General features: G+C 37.1%; 3 protein-coding genes across 14 annotated transcripts; 2 read left to right on the top strand and 1 right to left on the bottom strand.

The window, feature by feature from the left end:
• The first annotated feature begins 56 nt into the window (after positions 1–56).
• Positions 57–3,066, top strand: LOC110657932 (probable metal-nicotianamine transporter YSL6). The gene is made up of 2 exons (XM_021815380.2): positions 57–505; positions 866–3,066. The coding sequence occupies exon 2, from the start codon at positions 915–917 to the stop codon at positions 2,925–2,927; it is 2,013 nt and encodes a 670-aa protein (XP_021671072.2). The 5' UTR covers positions 57–505; positions 866–914; the 3' UTR covers positions 2,928–3,066.
• Positions 3,067–3,702: 636 nt separating this feature from the next.
• Positions 3,703–11,144, top strand: LOC131179161 (uncharacterized). Of its 7 annotated transcripts, XR_009148144.1 has the most exons (5): positions 4,611–4,706; positions 5,958–6,055; positions 6,161–6,219; positions 7,058–7,120; positions 10,854–11,144. XR_009148144.1 is itself a non-coding variant. In XM_058145202.1 (4 exons), exons 1-3 carry the CDS (start codon positions 4,101–4,103, stop codon positions 7,083–7,085), a joined length of 693 nt encoding a protein of 230 aa, XP_058001185.1. In that variant the 5' UTR covers positions 3,703–4,100; the 3' UTR covers positions 7,086–7,129; positions 10,854–11,144. The 7 variants fall into 7 exon arrangements, 4 of the variants coding, with proteins under 4 accessions (XP_058001185.1, XP_058001184.1, XP_058001187.1 ...); XM_058145202.1 differs by lacking the exon at positions 5,958–6,055 and having other exon boundaries at positions 3,703–4,706; positions 7,058–7,129; XM_058145201.1 differs by lacking the exon at positions 5,958–6,055 and having other exon boundaries at positions 3,704–4,706.
• Positions 6,420–25,345, bottom strand: LOC110657960 (actin-related protein 2/3 complex subunit 2B-like). Of its 6 annotated transcripts, none has more exons than XR_009148145.1 (7): positions 24,790–25,335; positions 24,434–24,500; positions 24,038–24,245; positions 22,694–22,861; positions 7,340–7,450; positions 7,009–7,060; positions 6,420–6,744 (listed from the first exon to the last, which is right to left on the bottom strand). XR_009148145.1 is itself a non-coding variant. In XM_058145206.1 (7 exons), the coding sequence occupies exons 4-7, from the start codon at positions 22,781–22,783 to the stop codon at positions 6,545–6,547; spliced, it is 390 nt and encodes a 129-aa protein (XP_058001189.1). In that variant the 5' UTR covers positions 22,784–22,861; positions 24,038–24,245; positions 24,434–24,500; positions 24,790–25,345; the 3' UTR covers positions 6,420–6,544. The 6 variants fall into 6 exon arrangements, 2 of the variants coding, with proteins under 2 accessions (XP_058001189.1, XP_058001188.1); XM_058145206.1 differs by having other exon boundaries at positions 6,420–6,735; positions 7,340–7,396; positions 24,790–25,345; XM_058145205.1 differs by having other exon boundaries at positions 7,340–7,396; positions 24,790–25,336.
• Between the last annotated feature and the right edge of the window lie 359 nt (positions 25,346–25,704).

Raw genomic sequence — 25,704 nt, 5'->3', positions numbered from 1 at the left:
AAAAAAAGTTAAAAATTGATGCTGAAATAATCATTTAAATTGAAGACCTTTGGATCTTTCAAATGATAAAAAAAGAAAATTGTTATAAAACTAATTTGGATAATAATATTTTGATGGTCGGTTTGGTTTTTTTGTCATAATATATTCATAATCTACTAATATTTTATTTTAAGGCCGCAAAAAGCACATCTAAGCAAGGACAAAGACGTCGCTAATCACATTTTTTTTGTAGTCAACTTCTATAAATTAATAAATTCCAAAAATATATATTTTTTTTCAAAAAACAAGAACACCCATTTTCGATAGTCAACATGTGAATGAGTTGGCATGTCATGCTTGACAAGATGACAGCAACCAAAAGTCAATACTGGCAATTTATTTCCTAACCGGCGGCCACAGGCTTCACCACCACAATCGTCACAGCCTACTCACTGTAGCCACCTCCTGCACACGGCGTTTCTCTATGCAAGCCCTTTCTATTCCAAGTTAAGGAATCATAAATCAGGCAAGCTTTATTATTATTATTATTATTATTATTATTTGTTATTGTTTTATTTTTGTTATCAGCTTTTCCATCACTGCTCCAAAACCCACTAACATGGCCACTGGTTACAAAGTCACCATCTTTATTACAAAGCCCTTGGTTTGTATTTGCAAATTCCGTTTCTGCAATTTTGTGTTGTGTGGTTTTTGTTTGCCTTTCCTCTTAACATCTTGTTTTGCCAATAGATATGTGTTTTAATGTGTTGAGGTAAAAATTTCCCATTTTGGACAAAATTAAAAATTTCTGCCTCACAGATTGTGAGTTTATGTTTTGAAATTTATTTTGAAATGATCATGGATTTACAAGGTTGAATACGTGTAGCTTTTGAAGGCTAAAGGAAGCTCTTGTGACTATTGGAGTTTGGAATTAAATGGCGAGTGAGAGCAAAGCTGTGGCTGATAAATTGTTTCCCCTAATTCCTGTATCCCAGAATGCGAGTGGCTTTCATTTGAAGATATCTGAGAGCTACCCTCAATGGAAAGATCAGATCACATTTAGAGGATTGATTGTGAGTGCTCTGCTGGGGACTGTGTTCTGCATCTTGGTGCATAGGCTCAGTCTAGCAACTGGGATGGTTCCTGCTTTGAATATAGCTGCTGCATTGCTTGGTTTTTCCATTATCAAGATGTGGACTGTTTTTCTAACAAAGTTTGGTTTTTCTAGTGTCCCCTTCACTAGACAAGAGAATACTGTTATCCAAACTTGTATTGTTGCTTGCTATGGCCTTGCTACTAGTGGTGGATTTGGTACATATTTGCTTGCCATGGATGAGAGAATATATCAACTTATAGGTGTTGATTACTCTGGCAATCAGCCAGAGGATGTTAGGAATCCAGGCCTGGGATGGATGATCGGTTTCTTGTTTGTTGTAAGTTTTCTTGGGATTTTTAGTCTTGTTGCGCTACGCAAGGTTATGATCATAGATTTTAAGCTTACTTATCCCAGTGGAACTGCTACAGCAATGTTGATCAATAGCTTTCACACACATGCAGGATCAGAACTTGCAGAGAAACAAGTGAGTTTTCTGGGCAGATATTTGACTTTGAGTTTCAGTTGGAGCTGCTTCAAGTGGTTCTTCAGTGGTGTTGAGGATTCATGTGGATTTAATCATTTTCCAAGCTTTGGCCTGACACTTTTTGATCATTCATTCTATTTTGACTTCAGCCCTAGTTTTGTTGGATGTGGTCTTATCTGTCCTCACAGAGTAAACTGCTCTATTCTTCTAGGGGCAATCATATTTCAGGGATTTCTGCTACCATGCATTTCCAAATATTCTGGGGATTGGTATCCTGCTTACCTTCACAGTGGTGATCTTAAAGGTCTTGGTGGATACAAGGTTCTCATGTCAATTTCACTTATTCTTGGCGATGGCCTTTACAATTTGATCAAGATAATAGCAGTTACTCTGAAGACAATGCACAATGGCACTGTGCAGGATGACCTTCCTATCTATGAGAACTATAAACTAGATATGGAACAAAAGCTAAGAGAAGAGGTATTCCTCAAAGAGAGAATTCCCTCTTGGTTTGCAGCTGGTGGATTCATAATTGTGGCTACAGTTTCAGCAGCGACATTACCATTCATCTTTCCACCACTTAAGTGGTATGTAGTTCTCATCTCTTGTATTATTGCACCCATCCTTGCCTTCTGCAACTCCTATGGCACTGGGCTCACTGACATGAGCATGCTCTCGACCTACGGAAAAATTGGCATTTTCATTATTGCTTCATTAGTTGGAAGGAATGGCGGAGTAATAGCTGGCTTGGCAGCCTGTGGTGTTATTGTAACCAGTGCCTCTACTGCAGCTGATCTCATGCAAGATTTCAGGACAGGTTATCTTACTCTATCTTCTCCAAATGCTATGTTTGTGAGCCAGTTAGCAGGCACAGCAATAGGTTGTGTTGTTGCCCCATTAACCTTCTGGTTGTTTTGGACTGCTTTTGACGTTGGATCCCCTCATGGACCTTACAGTGCTCCATATGCAATTCTGTTCAGACAAATGGCAATTCTTGGCATTGAGGGCTTCTCTGAGCTGCCTAAGTACTCCCTATGTATATTTTGCAGTTTCTTTATCTTGGCTCTGGTTATGAACATTCTGAGGGATGTAATTCCCTTGAAAATATTTAGATATATTCCTATTCCAATGGCAATGTCCATCCCAATTTTCGTAGGAGCTAACTTTGCCATTGACATGTTTGTTGGGACATTGATATCATATTTTTGGGAAAGAAGAAATAAGAAGGATTCAGAGGATTATGCAGGTGCAGTTGCTTCAGGTTTGATATGTGGTGATGGACTCTGGACAATACCATCAGCTATCCTCTCAATTTTCAGGATCAATCCCCCTATTTGCATGTCTTTTAGGCCTTCTTGGAGTGGCTGAACTGGGAAGTGTTATTGTCCATTATAGGGCTATATATGTTCTATGAATTACTGTAAATTCTTATCATTTTTCACTTGACAGCAACTTGCTCTCTTGCTCAGTTGGGGTTCTGAAACTTGGTAAAGTCTTGAATTCTTAATGCGCTACTGTCTCAGGCTCAGCTACTATCATCTTCATGGGGCTTCTTGCCAATTTATAACTAATAACTAGTAGAATCTGTTTCTTAAAGCACCAAAGAAAGTAAAGGATGTACAGAAAACAAAAACAAAATAAACATACTATTAGAAAATTAATAAGAGTCTAATTTTGAATTATTTCATATTAAGCATTATTTCCATCATCCTAATTGCTTTTTTTTTTTATTATTATAGATATAGTATTATACAGTATTAGGGTCAATTTAGGTAAATTGGCAACAAGAAAGATGGATTCTATATATGGTTTATTTAAAAATTAAGTTATTTAAAAAAATTATAAATTTGCAAAATTTTTATATTTTATTTTACACATTTACTTGATGTTTATTTAGTTATAATTTTTTTAATAAAATAATGTAATAAAATTAATAATAATGAGTTAAACATTTATATTTAATAATAAAAAAATATAAATATTAGTTTTATAAAAATATATATATTAATTTGAACTAAGGTGACGATTTGCTTATTTTTCAACTACTTAAAGGAACTTTTTTGAAAAAAAAAAACGTAGCGTCCGCACCGTGTCCAGCCAAATTAAGGACCGGAAAAAACTGGAGGAAGCCAAAGAAGGGGACGTGTATGGCATTTTCTGAAACCTTTCAAAGCAATCTAAGGCCTGAAATCTTAAAAAAAAAAAAAAAAAAATCCTAAGGCCTGAAAGCACACAGTAGTAGACTGCAGAAAGTTAGAAACAGAGAAACGCCACATTATCGAAAGCCAAAATGGCATCAACGGCGACCCATTTCTCCGCCGCCCTGTTCCTTCTCCCCATTAGGATGCGCCACCTCTTCTGTTCCTCATCTCTCTACCTCAAGAATCCATCTTTGTTCAGATCAAAAACATGATATCTCTCTGCTCCCAAATGGAAGAATCTTGATTTATATATCCTCAATGTAGCTCTCCCAATTGCTCTTTCTCTGAAATTTTCCTTTTTTTATCTTTTGCCGGTCACCCCGCTTACCGTTTCTAATTCATGCATCAATCCCTGGTTCTTTTTCTTTACTGGGTGTTGACCATTTTATTTCTTTTGCGAGATAGCATTGACCTATTTACACTAAATGATAACTTCTTGTTTGTATTAACGGGGCTTGTGTTCTTCATAGACTATTCAGCTATTGCGAACGGGATTTCTGGTATTGTTGGTGGAGTTGTGTACGATTTGTGTGGTTATTTGACCATTCTTTGTGGTTGCTGCTGTTTTTATTTGGCTGTTAGGCCTAGTGCCTTATTCATGGAGTTTTGCTTCTGTTGTGGGTTGGTCTTAAGGGGGACTTGGATTTTGCAAGCTGGGTTGTGCTTGTATACTGACTTTTTTTCCTTTAAGGGGTGTCATAAAATAATGGTTTCTCCAGAATGTGAAAATGCTGAGTTGAAGTGTGATCTTGAAGAGGATGGATTGACGGGTGTGGCATTGGTTAATTTGTTATTTATTGGGCATGCAATTGGGGTCTTGCTTGTGAGCTTTGGGTTGTTTGGGTTATTGTCAAGTCATGGCGAGGCAAGTGGTGCTTTGCTGGCAGAGCTCCAATCAGAGAGTACTTTGATGCGCACACTTCCTCGATTTGAGCTGGAATTGAGTGTATGGCTGTTTTGCCTTTTATCTCTTTGTATAATCTTGCTTTAATCAAATTTAACAATTTTTTATTTTTCTATTAAGTATTTTATTCTATCTTCTGGTGTTTGACACATTGGCTCTTTGCACAAAGAAGATTTTTAAGTAGGTTGTATCTATGGATATTTATGGTCAAGTTTTTTTAATCTGAGCTTATTAACCCTGGTAGCATTGCTGGGATTGTCAAACTAATAGAGGTGGATTAGTTTGCTGTCTTCTTTATGTCCTCTGACAAGAGGTATGCTAATGCTACAAAGAAGTCTACTGGAAGAAATTTACAGTTCGCACAAAATGCTTCTATTTATGTAGCTTAATATGATGTTGATGCTGTGCAACATGATGTCATGGAATTTCTGTCATTTTAACTCAGTGGCAAAACGACCGGCCATGTTATATGAGCCATGTTATATGGATGGTAGTGACTGTTGGCATGTTTATGGTAGCGACTGTTGGGCACTGAAAGAGTTGTATGTGTCTAAGTTAAGAGTTGCAGAGATGAGAATGTTAAAGTGGATGAGTGGTCATACTAGACCAGATAAAGTTAGTAACGAGAGTATTAGAGAAAAGGTAGGAGTGGTGCCAATGAGGTTATAGACTAATGGTATTATAAGCAGAGAATAGATAATCTTTGAACATATTTTATAGGTTTTTGTGTTTTTTGGTTCCATTACCTTCCAATCTAAAGAAATTATAGTCACCTGTTGATAAAATGTGTCACAATGGTGTTTCATTTCATTTCTTTTCTTTAAAGTTTTTCTATCTTGTGTTTAGATTAGTAAATTTGGCCGGATTTGGATTTTGAATTTAAGTTACTTGGATGTGGTTCAAGAGTAAGGATCTTTTTGATACTTAATTTGAATCCACAGAAGAACAAATGAAGAAAATCCTTGTATATTTATAACTGTTAGAATTAGGTTTCATCGTTTTGCTGGGGAGATGCCCCTTCTCATTTTCTTTGCCTTGGCAGCTCTTCCTCTCCTATATCTTTGTATTTGAACCATTTATATTCACTATTCCAGTAAGTTTATCCAAATGCAACACAAGGAATGTGAGTATTGTCAACAGTATGCTAGTATAATACTTTGGTAAAGAATAAGCTGCTTGAATAATGACTTAATTCTTTGGCTCCTATGAGCAACTTTTGGTAAAAAAATAATATTTTCTATGTTTTGATACTGTTGTTGGCATCTCATTGATCTCTCTCTCACACACACAGAGAATTTTCTTGGTAAGCTGCACTGAAACATGAAAGCAAATGTACTATTTCTTGAAAATTTTCAGTGGCATTTGAGTTCACTGGTTGCTGATAGATGAAGGTAAGGTTATGCTTTTCTGCTAGTTTATATATCTTAATGTCTACTTGGCTTTTATTTACTAAACCACTTGTAAGAAGTAATTGAATATATTATCTCTTGTTTTAGACCGAAATCAGATCGGCAACATTGGAACTCCTCTGGCACGTAAACATCCAATTTTTAAGGTTTATCATGGGTTTTTTCTTTTCTCCAACATATTATTACAATGTCCAAGCTTTCTTTTTCCTGTTTGTGCATTAATAGATATTAACTGTGAACTTCTTAGTTTGTAAAAATTGTCAATATGACTAGCTAATATTTTGATGTGATTTGTCTGATGGCTCCTGAAATTATTTTGCTGTCATTTCCACAATCTAAGTAGACATGAACAACAAACTTTGCATGTACTGCTATAAGTAAAGGCTTGTAGTAACAGTCATGGAAAATATTAATGTCCATGTGTGGCATGATGTCATAATTGCAAACAAACTATTAAATGTAGAATATAAATTAATCTGGTTTAGTATATCTCATTGGAGAAGAAAACTTTGGGATTGTCAACCATCGTCTCCGAAAATGCCCAAATCCTTGGATTTTAATTCGAAAACGAATCCCCTTGATCTTTTTGGTGAACTCACCACATCTTTGTTTAAGCATTGCAGATCTTGGGAACCTTAACAGTTTTCTAACATATTTGCGTCCTGCAATTTCTAAAGAAAAAAAAGTATGAATAATATATTTACCTGCTTGTTAATGAGAATGATACGCAAACAAGTTATTGAATTCTAAAACATCCTGTTACAACAATTTCTAAACATATGGATGATAGAATGACCGGTTGGTGGGTTATTTCTTAGTTCTGTATCCATCAATGTGGACATTTGGTGCTGCCAGAAAAGAGAATTTATCAATTTTATTTTCTCTAAGTTCTTTTCTAAGTTGTCCTTGTGAATGTAAATGAGCTGGAAGCATACCTTTAACCTTTTTAGCATTTTCATCTTCTTCCTGATTTTCCTTGTGCAGGACCTGCAAGTCACAACAAGAGAATTAGTCTTGCTGTCTTGTTAGCTCATGCTTCTGTTGAAGGTTGTTCAAGTAATTTTTATTTTTATTTTTAATTTTATTTTTATTTTTTGCAATATTAAGTTGCTATGTTCAGTCCAAAAGTACTGTTCAGCATGTGGTACAAGAAAAAAGAAAAAAGCCTTATAGCAAGCAAGGGGAAGAAAAGCCTTTTGATTTCTTGAATTGGTTCACTATGAACTATTATGCTACTTTAGCTTGTTAAGGTTTCCAGTTCCTAACCTCAACCAAGCTTTCCAAATGCTTTTGCATCCTTCTCTGTGTGAATCCTCTGGTGCACTATTAAAAAACTCTTGTCAGACAAAGATGTATGCAGTCCATCACTTACAAGCCCTGTTCTCCCCAACAATATATACATGAAAAATGCCTTAATAGAAATGTTACCTTTGTAAGAGAGATAGACAGAGAGAGAGAGAGAGAGAGAGAGAGAGAGGGGGGGGGGGGGAGCGTGAGGCAAAATATTATCCACTAGAATTATATAAAATGCACCAGTTAATGCCCAGGAAAGATGGTGGAGTCACAACGGTCTCACTTAAGTACTACCTCCTTAGACAACATTTTATAGACATGTACTTCATACAATCATAATAGAATCAAACCACTGGTAAGTACCGTCTTCCCATAACACTACTACGGTATTAAGGATTTATGCCACGAAGGCATAGATAGACAGGAGTCGCCACTCGGGTAATAATCGGGACATATTCACAATTTCTTCTGAGGATCATGGATGACAATTTACTCCTTGCAGAGTTTCCACAACCATCATTATCATTGCCCAATGTCTAGGTTCGGGATAGTGGATACGTAAAGGGAAGGTGTTAGCCACCCCTTACGCCTGGTCTAACCTCATTAATTCGAGTGTCAGTCCTCTACTAATGTTTTTAGAAGTCTTGTTTATTATTCATTTATTAAACTTTATCCTAAAAATACAATTCTAATCCTACACACGCAAGTAATTCACAAAAGGATTGTTGTTTACAAACAATTTTCATACACAAGTAATTTATATCTATGAGGTTGCTAATTATTTAAATTATATTTACTAGATGACTAAAATTAATTTATTATTGAGAATTTAATTTACAAACAAATTCAATTTCAAATAACCATAAATTTCTATTTAACCTAATTAATTAATTTTCACCAAGTTACCCTAAATATAATTGAACTAAGTTAATTATGTACATGTGTAATTTATTCTAATATCATATAAGGCCCAAACAATCACAACCTAATAAAGATTTCTAACATGAAAATTTATTTTATAATTATCAAGTATTAAATTAAATTTATTTTACATGCTAATGTTAGTTTAATATACAAATAAGCTTAATTTTAATTTGCAAAGTATTTATTTAAATTAATTACATGCAAAAGTCAGTTAAATTAAAAACAAAGTTAATTTTAATTTACCAAATAAAAATCTTATTATTATTACAATTTCATGTCAATGGTTATTCTGGGAATTTATGATTATTTACTTCTTAGTGATTGCAGTTGTCATTGGGGCAAGTTACCCTTAAAAAATGGTCTTCTGTTCTAGTATGGCAATGATATCCCTAGCTTACTTCTGTTTAGATCCATATAAGCTCCACGCAAATGCCCTCTTTAGTACATACCTTAGGGCTACTTACCAATTTTATTTGTAATAAAAATAAAGAAATTAAAGAAAATAAGAAAATACTAATAACAGTTCATATTGGATTCTAACTCTAGTCTCCTAAGAGGTTAAAATTCCTAATTAGTTATAACTACTTAAGGGTCCAGGTCTTCTAATATGATTCAAACACTTCATAACACTTCTTGAATTAAGAGAACTCAGAAAAATAAATCAAATATCAATTAGAACTTAAGAACACACAAGAACATATATAAATATACAATTCTCATATTCTGACCGATTGATAGTAGCAAGAAATTTGATTTTTGAAAAATAGTTAGACATACTTAAAAATCATGAAAAAATTACAGAAGATAGCCAACGTATCATATAAGATCATAAAATTTATAAACCAAATAAAACTTTAGCAGTATGGTCTACATAAATCGTAACTTTTCTAAGTGATTGAATCGTACTATTTTTTTGTAAAATTCATAACTCATTAACCACAATAAATATGAATGCAAAACTAATTGGAAAAGATTCATAAGATTCTGAAATTAATTTTAGACACAAGATTCACACAAAATTATTAAGAAACAAGAGAGATATGGGCTTCACAAATCGGATATATTACAAATCGGATTTTGCAGTAACCCTAATTTCAAACAGCCATAACTTATAAAATACAAAAACTTTTTCAGTGATTCTTGAGCCTAAAATTAATAAAATTTTGTAAAGAATATGAATATAATTTTCCTAAAATTTTTGCAGATTCAGAAAATAATAAAAAATAATAAAAATATGAGAGACAGAAAACTGAATATGTGCAGAGTTGTGTATTTCCTCAAATTAAACATGATTACATAATTCACATGAACATGCAAGATAAATTAAAAATAAGAAACATAGAATTAAACATTACATGGTATAGATCTTGAAAAGAAAATAAAAGAACTAACCTTCAAAAAATATCGCAAGAAAGAAAGAAGAACTAAAAGAATTTTGACTATTTCTCTCTTAAAATTTTTTTTTCCTTTTTTTTTTTGTCTTCTCCTCCTCCTCCTCATTTTTTTTTTCTCCTGTAGGGTATTTATAGGGTTTTGGGAGAGGTGTGATAGGGTTTGGAGTCCTAGGTGAAAATAACTAAGATTGCAGAATTTAGGTGAGACTGAGATATGGATGAGGTGTTTCAACCAATAGGAAGAGAGGGGAAGGGGAAGGCACCAATAGGGAGTGAGGAAGAGGTGTAGTAGGGTTTGAAGTCCTAGTGTGATAAGGTTCAGATAACTTAAACAATTGGGATTGAGAAATTTGAGTGAGACTGGGATATGAGTGAGGTGTTTCAACCAATAGGAAGAGAGGAAAAGAGGGTGGCACCGATAGGGAGTGAGAAAAAGAGTGGGGCCAAAGGGGGAAAGAGAGTTTGTATAGGAGAGAGATAGAGAAAAATATATTTTCTTATTTTAATTTTCAAAAAATAAATTAAATGGATCCTATTTAAAATTTCTAACTAGGCTTTATTAGGCCCATGGGGCCCAATTAAACTCAATTAGGTCCATTTAAGAACTATTCATATTAAATTTAAACAAAACAAAATTTTATTTAAATTAAATTAGTTTCTAAAAAAATATACTATTATTTTTTTTTCAAGATCATGCCACGGAATTAATAATTCAGTTCCATGTCTCCAATTATATCTTACAGTCATACAATTTTTTATCATCGGGTTTTCTACGGCCTCAATGCACATATTCATTATAAAATAAGGGTCTACAACCTTTATGTGGTTTTTCACGTAGGAATAGAAGTTTAATAGGCCCCATGCAGTCTTATCTATTTTTTTACCTTCAACATGACGTGATGAAATATCTGAAATATGGCTGTACATTGTCAGTCTGAACATCCTCAAAAGGTTTGCTTATATATGGAAAATAACTCAAAAGTGGGAGAGAAAAATTAAATGTTTCCATTAATATTCAAAATCAAATGAAAGATGTATAATCATGAATTTGGTTCCTGCATTTTGTTTGTTGGTGCGATTAGTGATATGAATATTTTCTATAATGATAATTTTTGGCTAAGTCAATGGCAACATTATTTAAACCATGCTATGCCTGGTTTTGTATTCAGGACAGGACAATAGGATACCAAAAGAAACAAACCCCCCATTGGTGCTCAAATCTTCTAAAGGTTCGCCTCTCAGTTCTGGTGGAGGAATGGGTGACCAGGTGCAAGGTGGTGCTTTGGCCCATTTTTTTGAACTTCCCACATCCATTAGTTCCTATTGAAAAATGAAAATGGAGAAAAGGTAATTGTTATTTTTGTGGCTTGAATTTTGAATATATTTTTTTATGGACCCGAATTGTGACCCGACTCGAAATTTTCGCGCTGTGACCCAATTGGGATAAAAAGTGAGATTAGTGGTGGACTTGGGGCTCGGGCTGTTGCCGCTGCAGTATGAATCAGTATAAATATTGTAATATTCTACCATTTGTGGTAGAGTTATGAGATATTCGGGAAACACACTGGGGTTAGGGTTTGAGAGTTTTGATTGATTGTATCTTGTTCTTTTCATCATAGTGGAACTTTTTTTCTTTTGTCTTGCCCGTGGACGTAGACCTTACGGTTGAACCACGTTAAATCTTGTATTATTCTTCTTCTCTTTTCAATACTGTGTGATTGTGCGATTTGTGTGTGTGCCTTAGATTTGCGTGCTTGTTATAACAAACTTGTATCAAAGCTTTATGCGCAAAACTTAGGGTTTACAGATGGCGTCATCTTCAACGAAGTATGAGATAGAGAAGTTTAATGGTGGATCGAGTTTCAGCCTGTGAAAGATTAAAATTAAATCTTCCTTGATCCTACAAGGTCTATGGAAGGCAATCGAGGATAACTTTCCAGAAGGTATAAAAGAGGTGGAGAAGGCTAATCTAAAGGAGAGAGCCTTGAGTGCGATTTTTATGAGCGTAATTGATAATGTCCTGCCCAAGATTGCTGGTAAAAGCTTAGCATCTGCGGCATAGAAGAAATTAGAGGAGTTATGCTTTGCCAAATCACTGACCAACCGCCTGTATCTGAAGAAAATACTTTACAATCTGAGAATGAGTGAAGGTACGCCGATTAAAGAACATCTGGATGAATTCAATTCAATCATTATGGATCTGAAGAATATTGATATTGAGATTGATAGTGAGGATCAGGCCCTTATTGTGTTATGTTCTTTGCCACCTTCCTGTGAAACTTTTGTTGATACTCTGTTGTATGGAAATACAATATTTCACTAGACGATGTTAGTAATTCTCTAAAATCGAAGGAGTTAAAAAAGAAATTTTCAGATAATAGAGAAAGATTTGAGAGGGAAGGTTTGGTGAGCAGGGGAAGAACACATTCAAGGGAGGATTCTTCTAGCAGGAAGAAATCTAAGGCCATATCTAAGTTAAGAATGAAAAATGGCAACTGTTTTGAGTGCAGAGAGCAAAGTCACTACATGAGAGACTGTCTCAAGTTAAAAAATAAAAAGGAAAAGCAACCAGAAAGTTCTGCGAATGTGGTTGATAGTTTTATTGATTCTAATGGTGATGACAGTGCTGGAGAAATTTTATCCATGAGTTCAGATCATAAACAAAATTCCTGAATTCTTGATACTGATGCTACTTATAACATGTGTCCACACAGAAACTGGTTTGTCACTTATAAACAGATGAGTGGCAAGATGTTTTTGGGCAATGATCGTGCATTATCTGTTGAAGGAATTGGTAACATCATATTGAGGATGTTTGATGGCGTTGTCAGAACTATAGAGTGTTGGCATATTCCAGGACTAAAGAGGAACCTGATTTCTCTGGGGACACTTGACTCTCATGAATTCATATACCATGCAGAGAATGGAGTTCTCAAAGTGTGCAAGGGCTCTATGGCACTCATGAAGAGCAGTTTGATTTCAGGATTGTATTTTTTTCAGGGTTCAAGGGAAGCCGCAGTAGCATCCGGAAGTAATAATCAGAATTAGACTCAATTGTGGCATATGTGTCCTGGTCATATGAGTGAAAGAGAATTATCTGTGTTAAGCATGTAGGATTTGTTGGACGGGCAGAAAACATAATCTATGGACTTTTGTGAACACTATATGTTTGGCAAACAGACCAGGGTGAAGTTCGACAAAAAGGCAGTGCGCAAAACCAGAGAAATGGTGGATTATATCCACTCAGATCTATGGGGTCCTAACAAAATCCCTTCCAAGAGCGGTGCCAGGTACTTCATGACTTTGATTGATGATTACTCTCGGTTGGTGTGGGTGTATTTTCTGAAAATAAAAGATGAGGCATTTTCAACCTTTGTAAAGTGGAAGACGATTATTGAGAAGTAGACAGAAAAGAAGGTCAAGTGTCTTAGAACTAATAACGGGTTAAAATTTTACAATCGTGAGTTCAATGCATTCTACAGCAATAAATGTATAGTAAGACATCACACTTGTACAAGGACACCACAACAGAATGGTATTGTAGTATGCATGAACAGAACACTTTGTGACAGAGCACGAAGCATGCTCTCACATTCAAGATTGGGAAAGGATTTCTAGGTTGAAGCAATTAATACAGCCTGTTTCTTGGTTAATAGATCTCCATCTACAGCTACTGAGTGCAAAACTCCTTTTGACATTTGGTCCGGTTCACCTGTTGATTAATCTCAGTTGAGAGTATTTGGTTGCCCTGCTTATGCTTATGTGAGAGATGGTAAGCTTGAGCCAAGGGCAAGAAAATGCATATTTCTAGGATATGCATCTGGAGTGAAAGGGTACAGGTTGTGCTGCAATGATTCAAAGTCTCTAGGATTAATTATCAACAGGGATGTGACATTTAATGAGTTTGCTTCATTGGATAGTCAGAGGGAGAAGTCAATAGCAGATCAGATCACGGTGTCAGAGAACTGGTGGAGCTTGATATTGATATTTCAGCAGTTCAGTCCAGTGATTCAAAGGATGAGGTGCAAAATCCTGATCAACAAGAGGATGCACCTGAGCAATAGCAACAGGAACCATATAGCATTACAACTAGTAGAGAGAGAAGACAGATTAGACTACCGCAGAGATATGCATATGCAGATCTAGTTAAGTTTTCCTTGTTAGTTGCTGAGACAGTTGATGTGCATGAACCCAACAATTATAGAGAAGCTATTTCTTATTCAGATGCAGATTAGTGGGTCGGTGCTACGAGCGAAGAAATTGAATCTCTTCGCAAGAATCAGACTTGAGAGCTTGTAACATTACCTAAGAGACAAAAATTAGTAGGTTGCAAATGGGTGTTCAAGAAAAAGAAAGGCACTTAGGAGTTGAAGTACCTCGATATAAGGCACGGTTGGTAGCAAAAGGCTTTACTCAGAGGGAGGAGATTGACTTTAATGAAGTGTTTTCTCCAGTTGTGAAGCACAGTTCTATCAGAGTCTTACTTGCTATGGTTGCTCTTCATGATCTAGAGTTTGAGCAACTAGATGTGAAGACACATTTTTGTATGGTGAGTTGGAGGAGCAAATTTATATGAGTCAGCCTGAGGGATTTCTCATTCTAGGTATGGAAAATCGTGTTTGCTTACTTAAGAAATCTTTATATGGTTTGAAACAGTCTCCAAGGCAGTGGTACAAAAGATTTGATACATTCATGGTTTGTAATGGCTTTAATCGTAGTTCATATGACAGTTGTATGTATCATAAGAAACTTTCAGATGATTTCTTTGTTTATTTGTTGTTGTATGTGGATGATATGATTATTGCTGCTAAAAGCATGTCATAAATTAACATTTTGAAAAAACAGCTGAGTGATGAGTTTGAGATGAAAGATTTGGGTTCTGCAAAGAAGATATTGGGAGTAGAAATTATCAGGGATAGAAGTATTGGGAAGCTTTTCTTGTCTCAATAAGCCTATGTTGAGAAAGTGCTTAAGCGTTTCAACATGAATAATGCTAAGCCTGTGACTGTTCCGTTTGTTGCCCATTGCAAGTTATCTGCAGACATGTCACCCAAAACAGATGAGGAGATGGAGCACATGTCCAGTGTTCCCTATTTGAGTGCTCTTGGTAGCATCATGTATACTATGGTATGCACCCAACCTGACATTTCACATGCAGTTAGTGTTGTGAGTAGATACGTGGTGTGTCCTGAGAAAGAGCATTGGTAGGCAGTGAAATGGATTTTGAGGTATTTGAAGTGTACTACAAATGTTGGTCTGACATTTGATAGGGCCAAGATGAGTGATTCAGTTGTTGACTATGTGGATTCAGATTTTGCAAGGGACATAGATAAGAGGAGATCTTTGACAGGTTATTTGTTTGCTCTTTGTGGAAGTGCTATCAGTTGGAAGGCAACATTGCAAGCTACAGTTATTTTGTCTACCACAGAGGCTGAATATATGGCCTTAGCAGAGGCAGTAAAGGAAGTTTTATATTTATAAGGTTTAGTGGGTGATCTTGGGTTGATACAGAACAAGGCAACGGTGTTTTGTGACAGCTAAAGTGCAATACATCTCACAAAGAATCAGATGTACCATGAGTGAACTAAGCACATTGATGTCAGATATCACTTCATTCGGGACATTGTATCTCAGGGGACTGTAGCTGTGCAGAAAGTCTCTACACATGATAATCCAGCAGATATGATGACCAAGGGAGTCCCAGTCAGCAAGTTTAGGCATTGCCTAGACTTGGTTGGTGTTTGTAGTGCTCAGTGTCGCAATAGATTTTGCGGTCGCCTGGACGATCACTCACAGAAGTGGGTAAGAGTGAGGAGTCGCCACCTTAGTTTTGAGGGAAACCAAGGAAAACCATTTGAGAAGTTAAATTAAAAATGAAACCACTTCAAAACAGAGATTCTAAGTTCGGGGTCCGTAAACGGGTGGGGAAGGTGTTAGGCACCCCACCTCGTCCCTTAATAAGGGTAAGTAGATTTAATTCTGCGTCCTTTATAAATTAGTTAGGAGGGCTTAGGCGGCAATGTTAATCCTTTTGGTAGAAGGAATATTTGATTTTTCACTAAATTTGGATCACCCAGATACATAAGTAAATGAGACAACCTTAGTGAATGGGTGTGAGAATCGGATAAGAACTCTCCTCCGAACTCTTTTAAGTTGTTTATTAAAATTTTGAGGGGAGACCGGATAAGAACCTCCTCCGATCTCCTTTAGAGTTATTTATTAATGTTCCGAATTGAGACCGGATAAGAACTCTCCTCCGGTCCCTATTTAATAGTTATTAAAATTTTGGATTGAGACCGGATAAGAACTCTCCTCCGATCTCTTTTAGACGTTTATTAAAATTTGGGGTTGAGACCGGATAAGAACTCTCCTCCGATCTCTATCTAATAGTTATTTATATTTTGAGTTGAGACCAGATAAGAACTCTCCTCCGATCTCTTTTAAATTAGAAAGGAGCCTGAAAGGGATTTTTCCGATGTCCCGAATTTTGGTGTCCTAAGAACCTAAAAATAAGGGTCCTGAAGTTCAAAGATGTTGAGGATAAGATTTCTCAATACCTTTTGGCTAGATGGGGAAAACTAGACTTGATTTACCGACCTCCCATGTATTCATTTTACCAGTATCTATTGATGCCCGACCTATTCTGTTTCGTTTACTTTGGTTTTATTCCACTCTATGACATCTTTGTCGAGTGGCTGTTTACGTCAACCTAATAGTTTGGCTATCTTCCTGACGTGTTATTCAGGTCCTCTCTTTTAAAGGAGACCTCTAAGTTGCAGCTACCTACGTTTACCCAACCATTTACATACTACTAGGAGTTAGAAAACTTGTTTTCAGAAATGACGGAGATCAATAAAATGAACTGATCACTAAAAAGATGATTTGAGAGTGACTTTCTTTGGGATTGCTTGTGCAGAAATGATCTTGAAGAAAATCGCAGATGTAAGAAGAACAAGGAAAATGCGGGAAATAAACGTAGACACTTAATAAAACAGTAGCATGAACTCTTACAACAACATTTTTCTTGGGTTCTCTCGTACAAAATAATCTTGAAGAAAATTGCAGATGTATGAAGAACAAAGGAAGTGCAGAAAATAAACGTAAACAGCAGTATGAACTCTTACCTGTGAGGAGCCGGGTCTACTAAAATAGTTACGGGGTGGCAAACAGGGATGAGACGAGGGTGATTAGCTTTGAGGTGGTTTTCTTCGTGAAATGGAGGGTACTTAGCTTAAGAATTGAGTGATATGTAGTTGATCTTGGGCAGTAGCAGAGATGATAAAAAGACAGAAAGTGAGAGTATGACCAGATAATGAACAAACTGGAAATATAGAGTTCCAGTATTCAAAATCTCTTCAAGAAAACACTTCAGAAAACTAGTTTCCAAAGTCTTTTTAATCAACACTTCTAAATAGCAGAGTAACAAACTAAATGAACTTTCGGAGTTCCTCTTACTATAATAACAGCCTCTCGTCTATTTTTCCGTCCTCTTAACAGTTTTTCATGCAGGTATTTATAGGAATCGGGCGCTCTCCGTGAAGGGTCAGGATTTATTTTGAGGGAGATGGAGGGTCAAGATTTCGAAGGACATGATCGGATGTCCAGGAATTAAAGAGAATCAAAATGAATGGCTGAGATCTCTCTTCAGAACATTTGTCCTTTTCTTCTTTCCATCTGACGGTCCCAAATCTCCTTGTCCGGAACGATCCGAGGGCTAAGAGTGAAAGACGCTGGTATTGTCGTCTTCTCTCTTGATCTAAGGGTTCCGGGTTTGTCCTTACAAGTGGGATCAACGGTGGAGATTGGGATGTACTGGGTGTCATGACATACCACGGCACTGTCGGCATTGCGGGCGATTCTTAGGCGTGCGGTGGAGATCTCGTGCCACGCTTTAACTACCTCGGCTCACGATTCGGCGACGGTTATTGGGATTTGTCTTATTCTTTTGTCTTCCGATCCCTCCCTAGCTCCTATTCCGATCTCTCATGCGATCTCCTATCTCCGATCTCTATTATCCCTTAATCGATGCCGATTCGGTCCAAGCATTAATTACATCTCGATTCTCGGCGTCAAGCCGTTTTCCTTCGACATTAAATGCCCATTTCCCCTATATATACCCACATCGACGGAGATATTTTCTTCATCGACTTTCCTCTCTTCTTTTCTTACTTTCCACTGTTCTATTTGCTCGGTGGAAGTTACGCTATAATCGTGGCTTTGATCTTTTCCGATGAACTTCTTTACTTACCGAAAATTCACGATCCGGTGATCGAATGACCTTCTTGGCGATGGTGAGAGGACTGGATTTGACCGACTGTATTGCGGACTTTGGTTGTACCGATCTCGAGTCGCTCAACCGAGTTCATTCGGCTTCTCATCGCATTGGGTGTTCGGCAGCGTCTTTCCTCCACATTGGGTGTTCCGGCAGTGGTCGGTTTGAGTGGTAATATCGGTGGCGATGTCTCTCATCTTCATGGGAGTCATAGTCACCCCATCTGCCGCACATCTATCCGATGCCAACAGTAGGTCTCTGGTCAAACACATCTTTTGATTCAGACCACAAGACTAGGCTTTGACATAGGCCTTTTAGATAGGATGTTCCACCGGTCTCTAGAGATCGCCCAAATGATGTAATCCTAAAATGTAATCGGATCTCTAGAGATCGCCCAAATGATGTAGTTAGACCTTTATTGTAGTCCGATCCTAGAGATCGCCCAAATGATGTATTTTATTTTTAATGCAATCCGATCTCTAGAGATCACGAAATGATGTGATCCAATGTTAGTGTAATCCGATCCTAGAGATCGCCCAAATGATGTAATCCGATCTTTTGAAAATAAAGACTTTATTTTATCGGTTATCATCTTATTGACTATTTTGCATTGATTATTTTTCCGATCTCTAATGTGGTTATCCGATCGGTTCTTTACGAATGACACTTAAGCGATCCTTTATTCAAAATATTTAACTTATTATGCGATCTCCAATTAACGATCTCTGAACATTCGGATATTTGAGAGAAGTGTCGAAACATTTGTCGAGTTCCACCAATCGATGCATTGCCTAGAACCTCGCGAGCATTAAATGCTCGGACTAGTATAAATAGGGGTGGAGGGTTAGCGGTTGTTCTCTCATTCCATTTTCAATCCTCTGCTCACAACTTCAAGTTCTCTCATTTTCTCAAGTTCTTCCGCCGATCGGACTCGGTAAGGGCTTTGATCCTCTTTTTAATTTAAATTCTTTGTTTCTTTTGAAAATGAAGCGGTGCAGAAGGTCGAGAGCGGCGAGCCCTCCTTCGATTCGATTCTCGTGGTCATCGTCGAAGAAGAGGCATCGGGCCAAGCGTTCAACAAGAACCTCCGGGACCTCCGCTCCAACTGGGGCGGGTCATACCATCGAGGCTCGCACCTTCTTCAAGTAGAGAGACCCTTCCTATGAAGCGAGCTTTCGGTTCTTGAGAATCCGATCTGCAATCGTTTGTTCAAGAATACAATATTTGTCTGATTCATATGAGTGATCAAGTGCCATGGCGATCTTCGTGTCGATCACTCTTTTGAAGAGAATGACATTGTCATGGTGTACGAGGAACGATTAAAGGCGGTGCGAGGTTCCCTCTAGCCGATTTCTATAAGGAGGTCCTAAAACTTCACCGAGCATCCATTGTTCAAATTCACCCCAACTCGTGGCGGATCTTGGTAGCTTTCCGAGGTCTATGCGAGCTAAGGGAATCGGACCTACGGCTAAGGTGTTCGCCAGCCGCATGGACTAACTCGTAGAAAGGATGACGAACATTGGTTCTTTCGTGAAGCCTCATTGCGGACTCTTTTCCGATCTGCCCTCATCCCTTAAGAATTGGAAGAACAGGTTCTTCATTACGAGGAGTAAAGATCAGAAACTTTGAGGACTTTCCTCGTATTTGGTGGTACCGAGGCCCTCCGAAGCACATTACCACGAGTCAAGAGGAAAGCTTAATAGTGATGGAGTGAAAAGTCGCCGCCACTCTAAAATATTCTGTCCAAATCTTTGTGCTTGATCGCACTATTGGACCATGCAGCGATCACGGCCAAGATCGCGAACTTCCGCTCTCGACCTCGGCATTGGTATTTTCTATATCTCGGTTCTCGGGACCTTAGCGATCTCACTAACCTCTTTTACGTGCGGTATGGCGGGTGGTGAGGGTTCTAGGAAGCGGAAGAAGGAAGAGAGATCTCGGAAGATAAAGGAGATGAAGCGTTGAACGTCTTCAAACACCGATCCACGAACACAGGGAGATACAAAGAGACCCACCTCAACCTTCGGTCCGCCCGACCACTTAAGGCCGAGATCTCCTCCTAGATCGGAAGAGCGACCCCGCCTCTCTCGATTATTCCAAGCACGGAAGGAGCCTTCTCAATCTTAGGAGGACCTCTTCTCGTGGCGCTCGAATCTTGATCAGCTTGAAGAATAACCGATCGTTAGGGAGAACTCGATTTTGCCAAAGTCAGGATCTACCATCTTCTTTCAAGAGGATCGGACAGGCTATCCGGAATGGTCTCGATGATATCTTGACTCGAACCATGAGCTTGAATGTGGAGTGTGCAGTGAACGGACCATGGTTCGAGAAAAGATTCAACGTCTGGGTAAGGAGGTCGGGAAGAAAAATCGAGAATTGGCTTCCCTCGATCCCAACTCTCATCCGCTCGGGATTATATATCTCAAGTCGAGGGACGGGCGAAGTACCATGAAGACCGGTGGTAGAAGTCTCGTGACTGGTGAAAGAGAACGGGCTCTCGGAGAAGTCCGTGCACTTGAGCCATGAAGCGCTCAGTCGCTCAACTTATAGAGGAGCTTAACGCGAAGGATAAGGAGCTTACCGAGAAAGGCAAAGAGCTTAAGGAAAAGATGAAGAGATGGTGTCGGGAATAGCGGAGCCTATGTGAATGCTCATAAGGATCTCTTGGCCGAACTCCAAAGCGCTACCACTCAAGAGGATTTCTCCTGGATGGATGACTGGCTCCAGGGCGCGGCGAAGATAGTGAGGAGGAAGCCGAAGGTGAGGGAGAGAGGAGAGTGATCCAAATGTAGATCAGGTGGGGTGATCCCCACCAATAACTTGTCTGATTATGACATGAAATGAAATGCCTCTTTGTTCAATGAATGATTGTGATCGGAAAATTTTAAACCATTGTTTGTCCAGTATTTGATTGTATGAGCACAACAAAACAAAAACTAAATGTGATTATTAATCTAAGTATGAGAGATCGGAAAGCACTTTAAGCATGAGATCGGTAGGAAGAAATCTTTGAGCGGAACTTGATTGAAAATTTAACTCGAACACTTAAGATCGGAATCCTCATTAAATCGAACTAAAACTTTAGCTCTTAAACCTTCGGAAAGGAGGTCGGCAATAAAACTGGTAGGAAAAGATCTAGTGCCAGTTCATTTTATTTATCAACAGAGATCAGGAATATACTTGACAGGTCCGGAAATTCGACAACGGGTTTGAGAGGTCGGTAAATGATTTGAGAGATCGGCAAGGCTTTAATGAATATGAGGACTTAGCATTGATTCAATCCTTTGTGAGGAGAGATCGGAAATGTGACTGCCTATCAAAGAGGGATCGGAAACGTGATTAGCTGTTCAAAGAAGAATTTTTATTGATTCTAGGGATCGGCCAAAATATGGTGTCGACACTCAGTAATGCCCTTGCAAGGGTAAATGGCAAGACAGAGTATTTTGTGGTTTTATTTTGTTGATGATAAAGGGAATTCAAACCAAGGAGAAGAATTGTTATTTTTGTGGCTTGAATTTTGAATATATTTTTTCATGGACCCGAATAGTGATCCGCCTCGAAAGTTTCGCGCTGCTATCCGATTGAGATAAAAAGTGAAATCAGTGATGGGCTTCGGATTCAGGCCGTTGCCCCTGCGGTATGGACCAGTATAAATATTGTAATATTTTACCCTTTGTGGTAGAGTTGTGAAATATTCGGGAAACACATTGGAGTTAGGGTTTGAGAGTTCTGATTGATTGTATTTTGCTCTTTTCATCATAGTGAAACTTTTTTTCTCTTGTCTTGCCCGTGGACGTAGACCTTACGGTTGAACCACGTTAAATCCTGTGTTATTTTTCTTCTCTTTTCAATACTGTGTGATTGTGCGATTTGTGTGTGTGCCTTAGATTTGCGTGCTTGTTATAACAGTAATAAAGTAATCTTATTCATAAGAAGAGGATTTCAGAGCCAAAAATATTGAGAATAACTAGAATTACAAACCTGAAAAAAGGCTGTTGCAATAATCACATCTAAGGTTCTTTAAAACACATTGGGAAGACTGCTGTGATTTCTTTAAGCTGTCCAACATATTAATTTATTTTAATTTAGACAATCTGCATGCGGATAAAAATGTGCAGTGATCTTTATTCTTTATAATTTGGTTGCCAATCTTGAAAGATGAGTACAACATGTTGCTGATTATATAAGAAGTGAGTTGAGACTCTTGGGAGGGTAGTTTTTAGAAGCTTTTGTTCTAAATTTTAATTTTTGGTGAATCTTTCTCGAATATGTTTAAATGCAGTTTTGGAGATTTACATAGGAGACTGTATTTTATTAATTTAACTGACCATTTTAAGTTGCGCAGATATTTAAAATCTTGGAAATTGAACAAAATAGCAAAATTTTATCTATGAGAGAGGCTAGAGTCTAGACTGCTAGATGAATTCATGAATTTACCTTACAGGCATCTGGCCAGAATAATCTATGACATTTTGGACAGAGTCTAAATGGTGGGAGAACTTTTTCCATAAATTCCTGGATTTATACAAAATTCTGAAAGTTTTTCTTAGCAGATTGTTGTTTTATCACATGACATGAAAAAATGTACTTTGAATTGAAGTTATTGATTCGCTAAAATTTTTAATTCTAAAAATTTTGTTTAGTCATTTTATCTCTTGAAGCCTAATATCCTCCTTTGGGCTCTTATTGACACCTTATTATGCTGAAGAAGTTAACAATTCCTTGTGTAGAAATTACCTGTTTGATGACATAAAAGGGTTCTCTTGGGTGGTAGACAAGTTTGATTTGGCTTATACATCCCCTGAGACATATCCTGAGAATTGACATTCTCCAACATTTCTTTCAGCTGGGAACTTAAAATTACTGCTGGCACCGAAGAAATTTGTGTAATCACCTTTTTAGAGTCTGGAACAGAAACAAATGCTTAATCATAACAATTGAAGGTGGAGATTTGATAGTTTGGTATGAGTATGAATATGAATATCAGATAATTAAAAAATAAAAAATAAATATGAACAGGAATATAGTTATCTCCCATTAGGATCATTTTCCTTTGTTTATTCTACACAAATTGCTTGGAGAAGAAACATCATTTTGTTAAATTTTATGCTTTAAATTCTTGAAATTGTATTGGCTATAACATGGATTAGTTAGTCTCAAATTCTTTTACGAGCAGTTTTGGCCTATCCAATGAAAAGACTTGAGTGTTTTTGTCTTTGTTTGGCAGAATCATATGTTTAAATGTTCTCACTAACAAGTGGTGCTATTAACCTGAGTTGTTTGACTTCTTGTCAGCATTATTTTTCAGCTAATCTTTTAAATTAATACGTTGGAGTTTCTCTTAACAGCTGGTGTGGGTGTCCCTTCCAGCTCTTTTGATAATGATACTGATACTGGGACAAGCAGGTAGACAGTTATTTAACAGTTATTTAAAGGACATGTGCATTGGCCTACATTTGTCTACTAGAGCAAAGTGGTGGGTGCAATCTTTGGTATTAGAGCTTAATTGGGGATTATCACATACACCCTTTATCTCTTGTTGGGTCTACAGATTGAATGATTTTATCTCAAGCTGTTGTTTACTTTCTTTGTCATTAAGTCTATTGCAGATAAATTGGACAAAAAAAAAAAAAAGCCTTGATACAGTACCACCCAAAATGCTCAAGTCCTAATCCAATACAAACATTATCCACTAAGGATAATTATCCCATTTTGTTAGGATTCCAAATCCCACTCTAATTAGATTCCTCTAAAATAGAAATCCTATCTCAATACTAAATTCTACTCCACTCAATGTCTATGTACGAGGCTCAAGCTTCCACAGCCAAGTACGCTGTTCTCTCTCATCTTATAGGTCCAGACACATTAGAAAAATCCAAGAACAGCATCAAGCCTTTTTTCCCCGTTTTGCTATTATATTTTACGTTAGCTAAAAAGCAAAATAAGCAAAAAATAGAAGGCAAATTTATGAAACAAAGTCTTAAGTCAATTATTTTTCTCTTTAAACTGTCCAGTTCAGTAATTTCACTGCACACCAATACACTGTTATATATCATATGGGTGATTAGAGTAGCAGCAAACCTTTTTCATTTGGAATCTTGGAAAAATCAAGTTTTAGAGTGAGCTGGTATCCTTCTCTTGGTGGTTCAACAATTTCCACAGCATCAGAGCAAGCTTCCTTTATCATCTGTGTAGTGTATCGCGAGAACCCATATGATTGGTGAACTCCTTGGGAAAGCATTGGAGTTGATATCGACAGGTAGTTATGATTTGGATCTGCTGCTGGAGACTGTTAAAATTCCATAAGAAATAAAAAAAATGAAAGCCTGCTTATATATTGATAGTCTCTCTCTCTCTGTGTCAAGATGACAAGTAATATAATGATAAGGTTAGCTTCAAATCTCTTTGCATTTCAATTAAAACATTAGCCAAAGCTATTGTAATCAAGTAGAAGCTGGATGTATAGAATAGACTCACCTGAATGTGGTACTCTACAGACCCAAATTCATACAAGTGATAATCAATCTCCACATGCTTTTCAGCGCTATCACAGAAAAAAGAATATTGATTGGTATTTACCTTTCTGCATAAATGCATGCCTCTTGAACTACAAGCCTTTTACTTGCAGACAAGTGAAGAAAGAAACTAAATTTTCATTGCAGCAAGTCCTTTTTCTTTTCCTCCACCCGAATGAAGCATTAAACAATTTAAGTTGTTAGCCTTTATAGTGTACATGATGAATAAATAAACTAATCTGACATTTCCTATAAAAATAAACCCACAAGCACACACATAGATATATTATCATTAGAAAATAACTAGTAAAATATTACCTTGACCCTTTTGACAGGGGAATTGAGCTTATCGATATAACTTAAGCAGAATCTCCTTCAGTGCTGGTGATGCCCTGTCAAAGCAAGCCATGGTAAGCTCTCTTCTCATGTTCTAACCTCACATGACGGTGGTGGAGGTAAACTTAGTTGTGCAAACTCTGAGCTGACAATGAATTTGTCCACGTGAACATTGAGTATAGATTAAGTTCTGAGGGTTGCAATTATGCTTAGCTACCTTCTAAGCAAGTACCTAACTAATATCATTCCACATCTCTCATATATCACTAACTTTTGTTCGTAAAGGATGCCTGTTCTGTCCATTTGTTTTGTTGCTAGATTCTGTTGATGTATATTGTTGTCTTCTGGGGACAAATCTTGCCATATTTTCTTGCAATTTATGTTGATTTGGATTCTTGTTGCCCTTTCTGATCTGCGAATCTTGACTATCGTGTGATGTCTTCTTTAGCATGTGATGAGAAAATTAATTACATTTCTCCATATCACACATTTTTGTCTGTGAATATTTCATTTTATTAAAGTTTTAGAGAACTGTTAAAAGGGAAATAAAACTATTAGGATTTAATTTTTTATTTATAGGGGAATCTACAGATAATGATTATTTATAATTTAATATTTAAATTAGTTGGAGGAACACAATGAGTGCAAGGAACCCCCACTTTGAAATGAAATGAATGGTTGGTGAAGTAGTATTATCGTTGGAAGCAAACGTCTTTTTTCTATTAATATATGTGAAAAATTCTTGAATCTGACATCCACAGAGAAAGTCACTTGCAATAAAAGAAAACTAAAATTCCTAAACACTTGAAAAGCCCACCACGGCAACGCCACATGCCACCAACCATATGCATCACTCACCTAAGCTAAGACTTTGGAAAAATGTTATTTTAATGTTAT

Source organism: Hevea brasiliensis, chromosome 4 (assembly GCF_030052815.1).
Source record: "Hevea brasiliensis isolate MT/VB/25A 57/8 chromosome 4, ASM3005281v1, whole genome shotgun sequence".
In the NCBI taxonomy this organism is placed as follows: Eukaryota; Viridiplantae; Streptophyta; class Magnoliopsida; order Malpighiales; family Euphorbiaceae; genus Hevea; species Hevea brasiliensis.
The sequence above is the reverse complement of the archived record's forward strand: the minus strand, read 5'-3'. Positions and strand labels throughout refer to the sequence as shown.

What these genes read in the sequence shown, in the direction of transcription:
- LOC131179161 (XM_058145202.1), top strand. Translation starts at nt 4,101, where the DNA reads ATGCATCAATCCCTGGTTCTTTTTCTTTACTGGGTGTTGACCATTTTA. An exon ending in GATTTGAGCTGGAATTGAGT is followed by an intron (nt 4,707 to 6,160) that starts GTATGGCTGTTT and finishes CTCTTGTTTTAG; the next exon opens with ACCGAAATCAGATCGGCAAC. An exon ending in GTAAACATCCAATTTTTAAG is followed by an intron (nt 6,220 to 7,057) that starts GTTTATCATGGG and finishes TTCCTTGTGCAG; the next exon opens with GACCTGCAAGTCACAACAAG.
- LOC110657960 (XM_058145205.1), bottom strand. Translation starts at nt 22,783, where the DNA reads ATGTCAATTCTCAGGATATGTCTCAGGGGATGTATAAGCCAAATCAAA. An exon ending in ATTTGGAAAGCTTGGTTGAG is followed by an intron (nt 7,061 to 7,339) that starts GTTAGGAACTGG and finishes TGTGACTTGCAG; the next exon opens with GTCCTGCACAAGGAAAATCA. An exon ending in AAATGCTAAAAAGGTTAAAG is followed by an intron (nt 6,745 to 7,008) that starts GTATGCTTCCAG and finishes TTTTTTCTTTAG; the next exon opens with AAATTGCAGGACGCAAATAT.
- LOC110657932 (XM_021815380.2), top strand. Translation starts at nt 915, where the DNA reads ATGGCGAGTGAGAGCAAAGCTGTGGCTGATAAATTGTTTCCCCTAATT.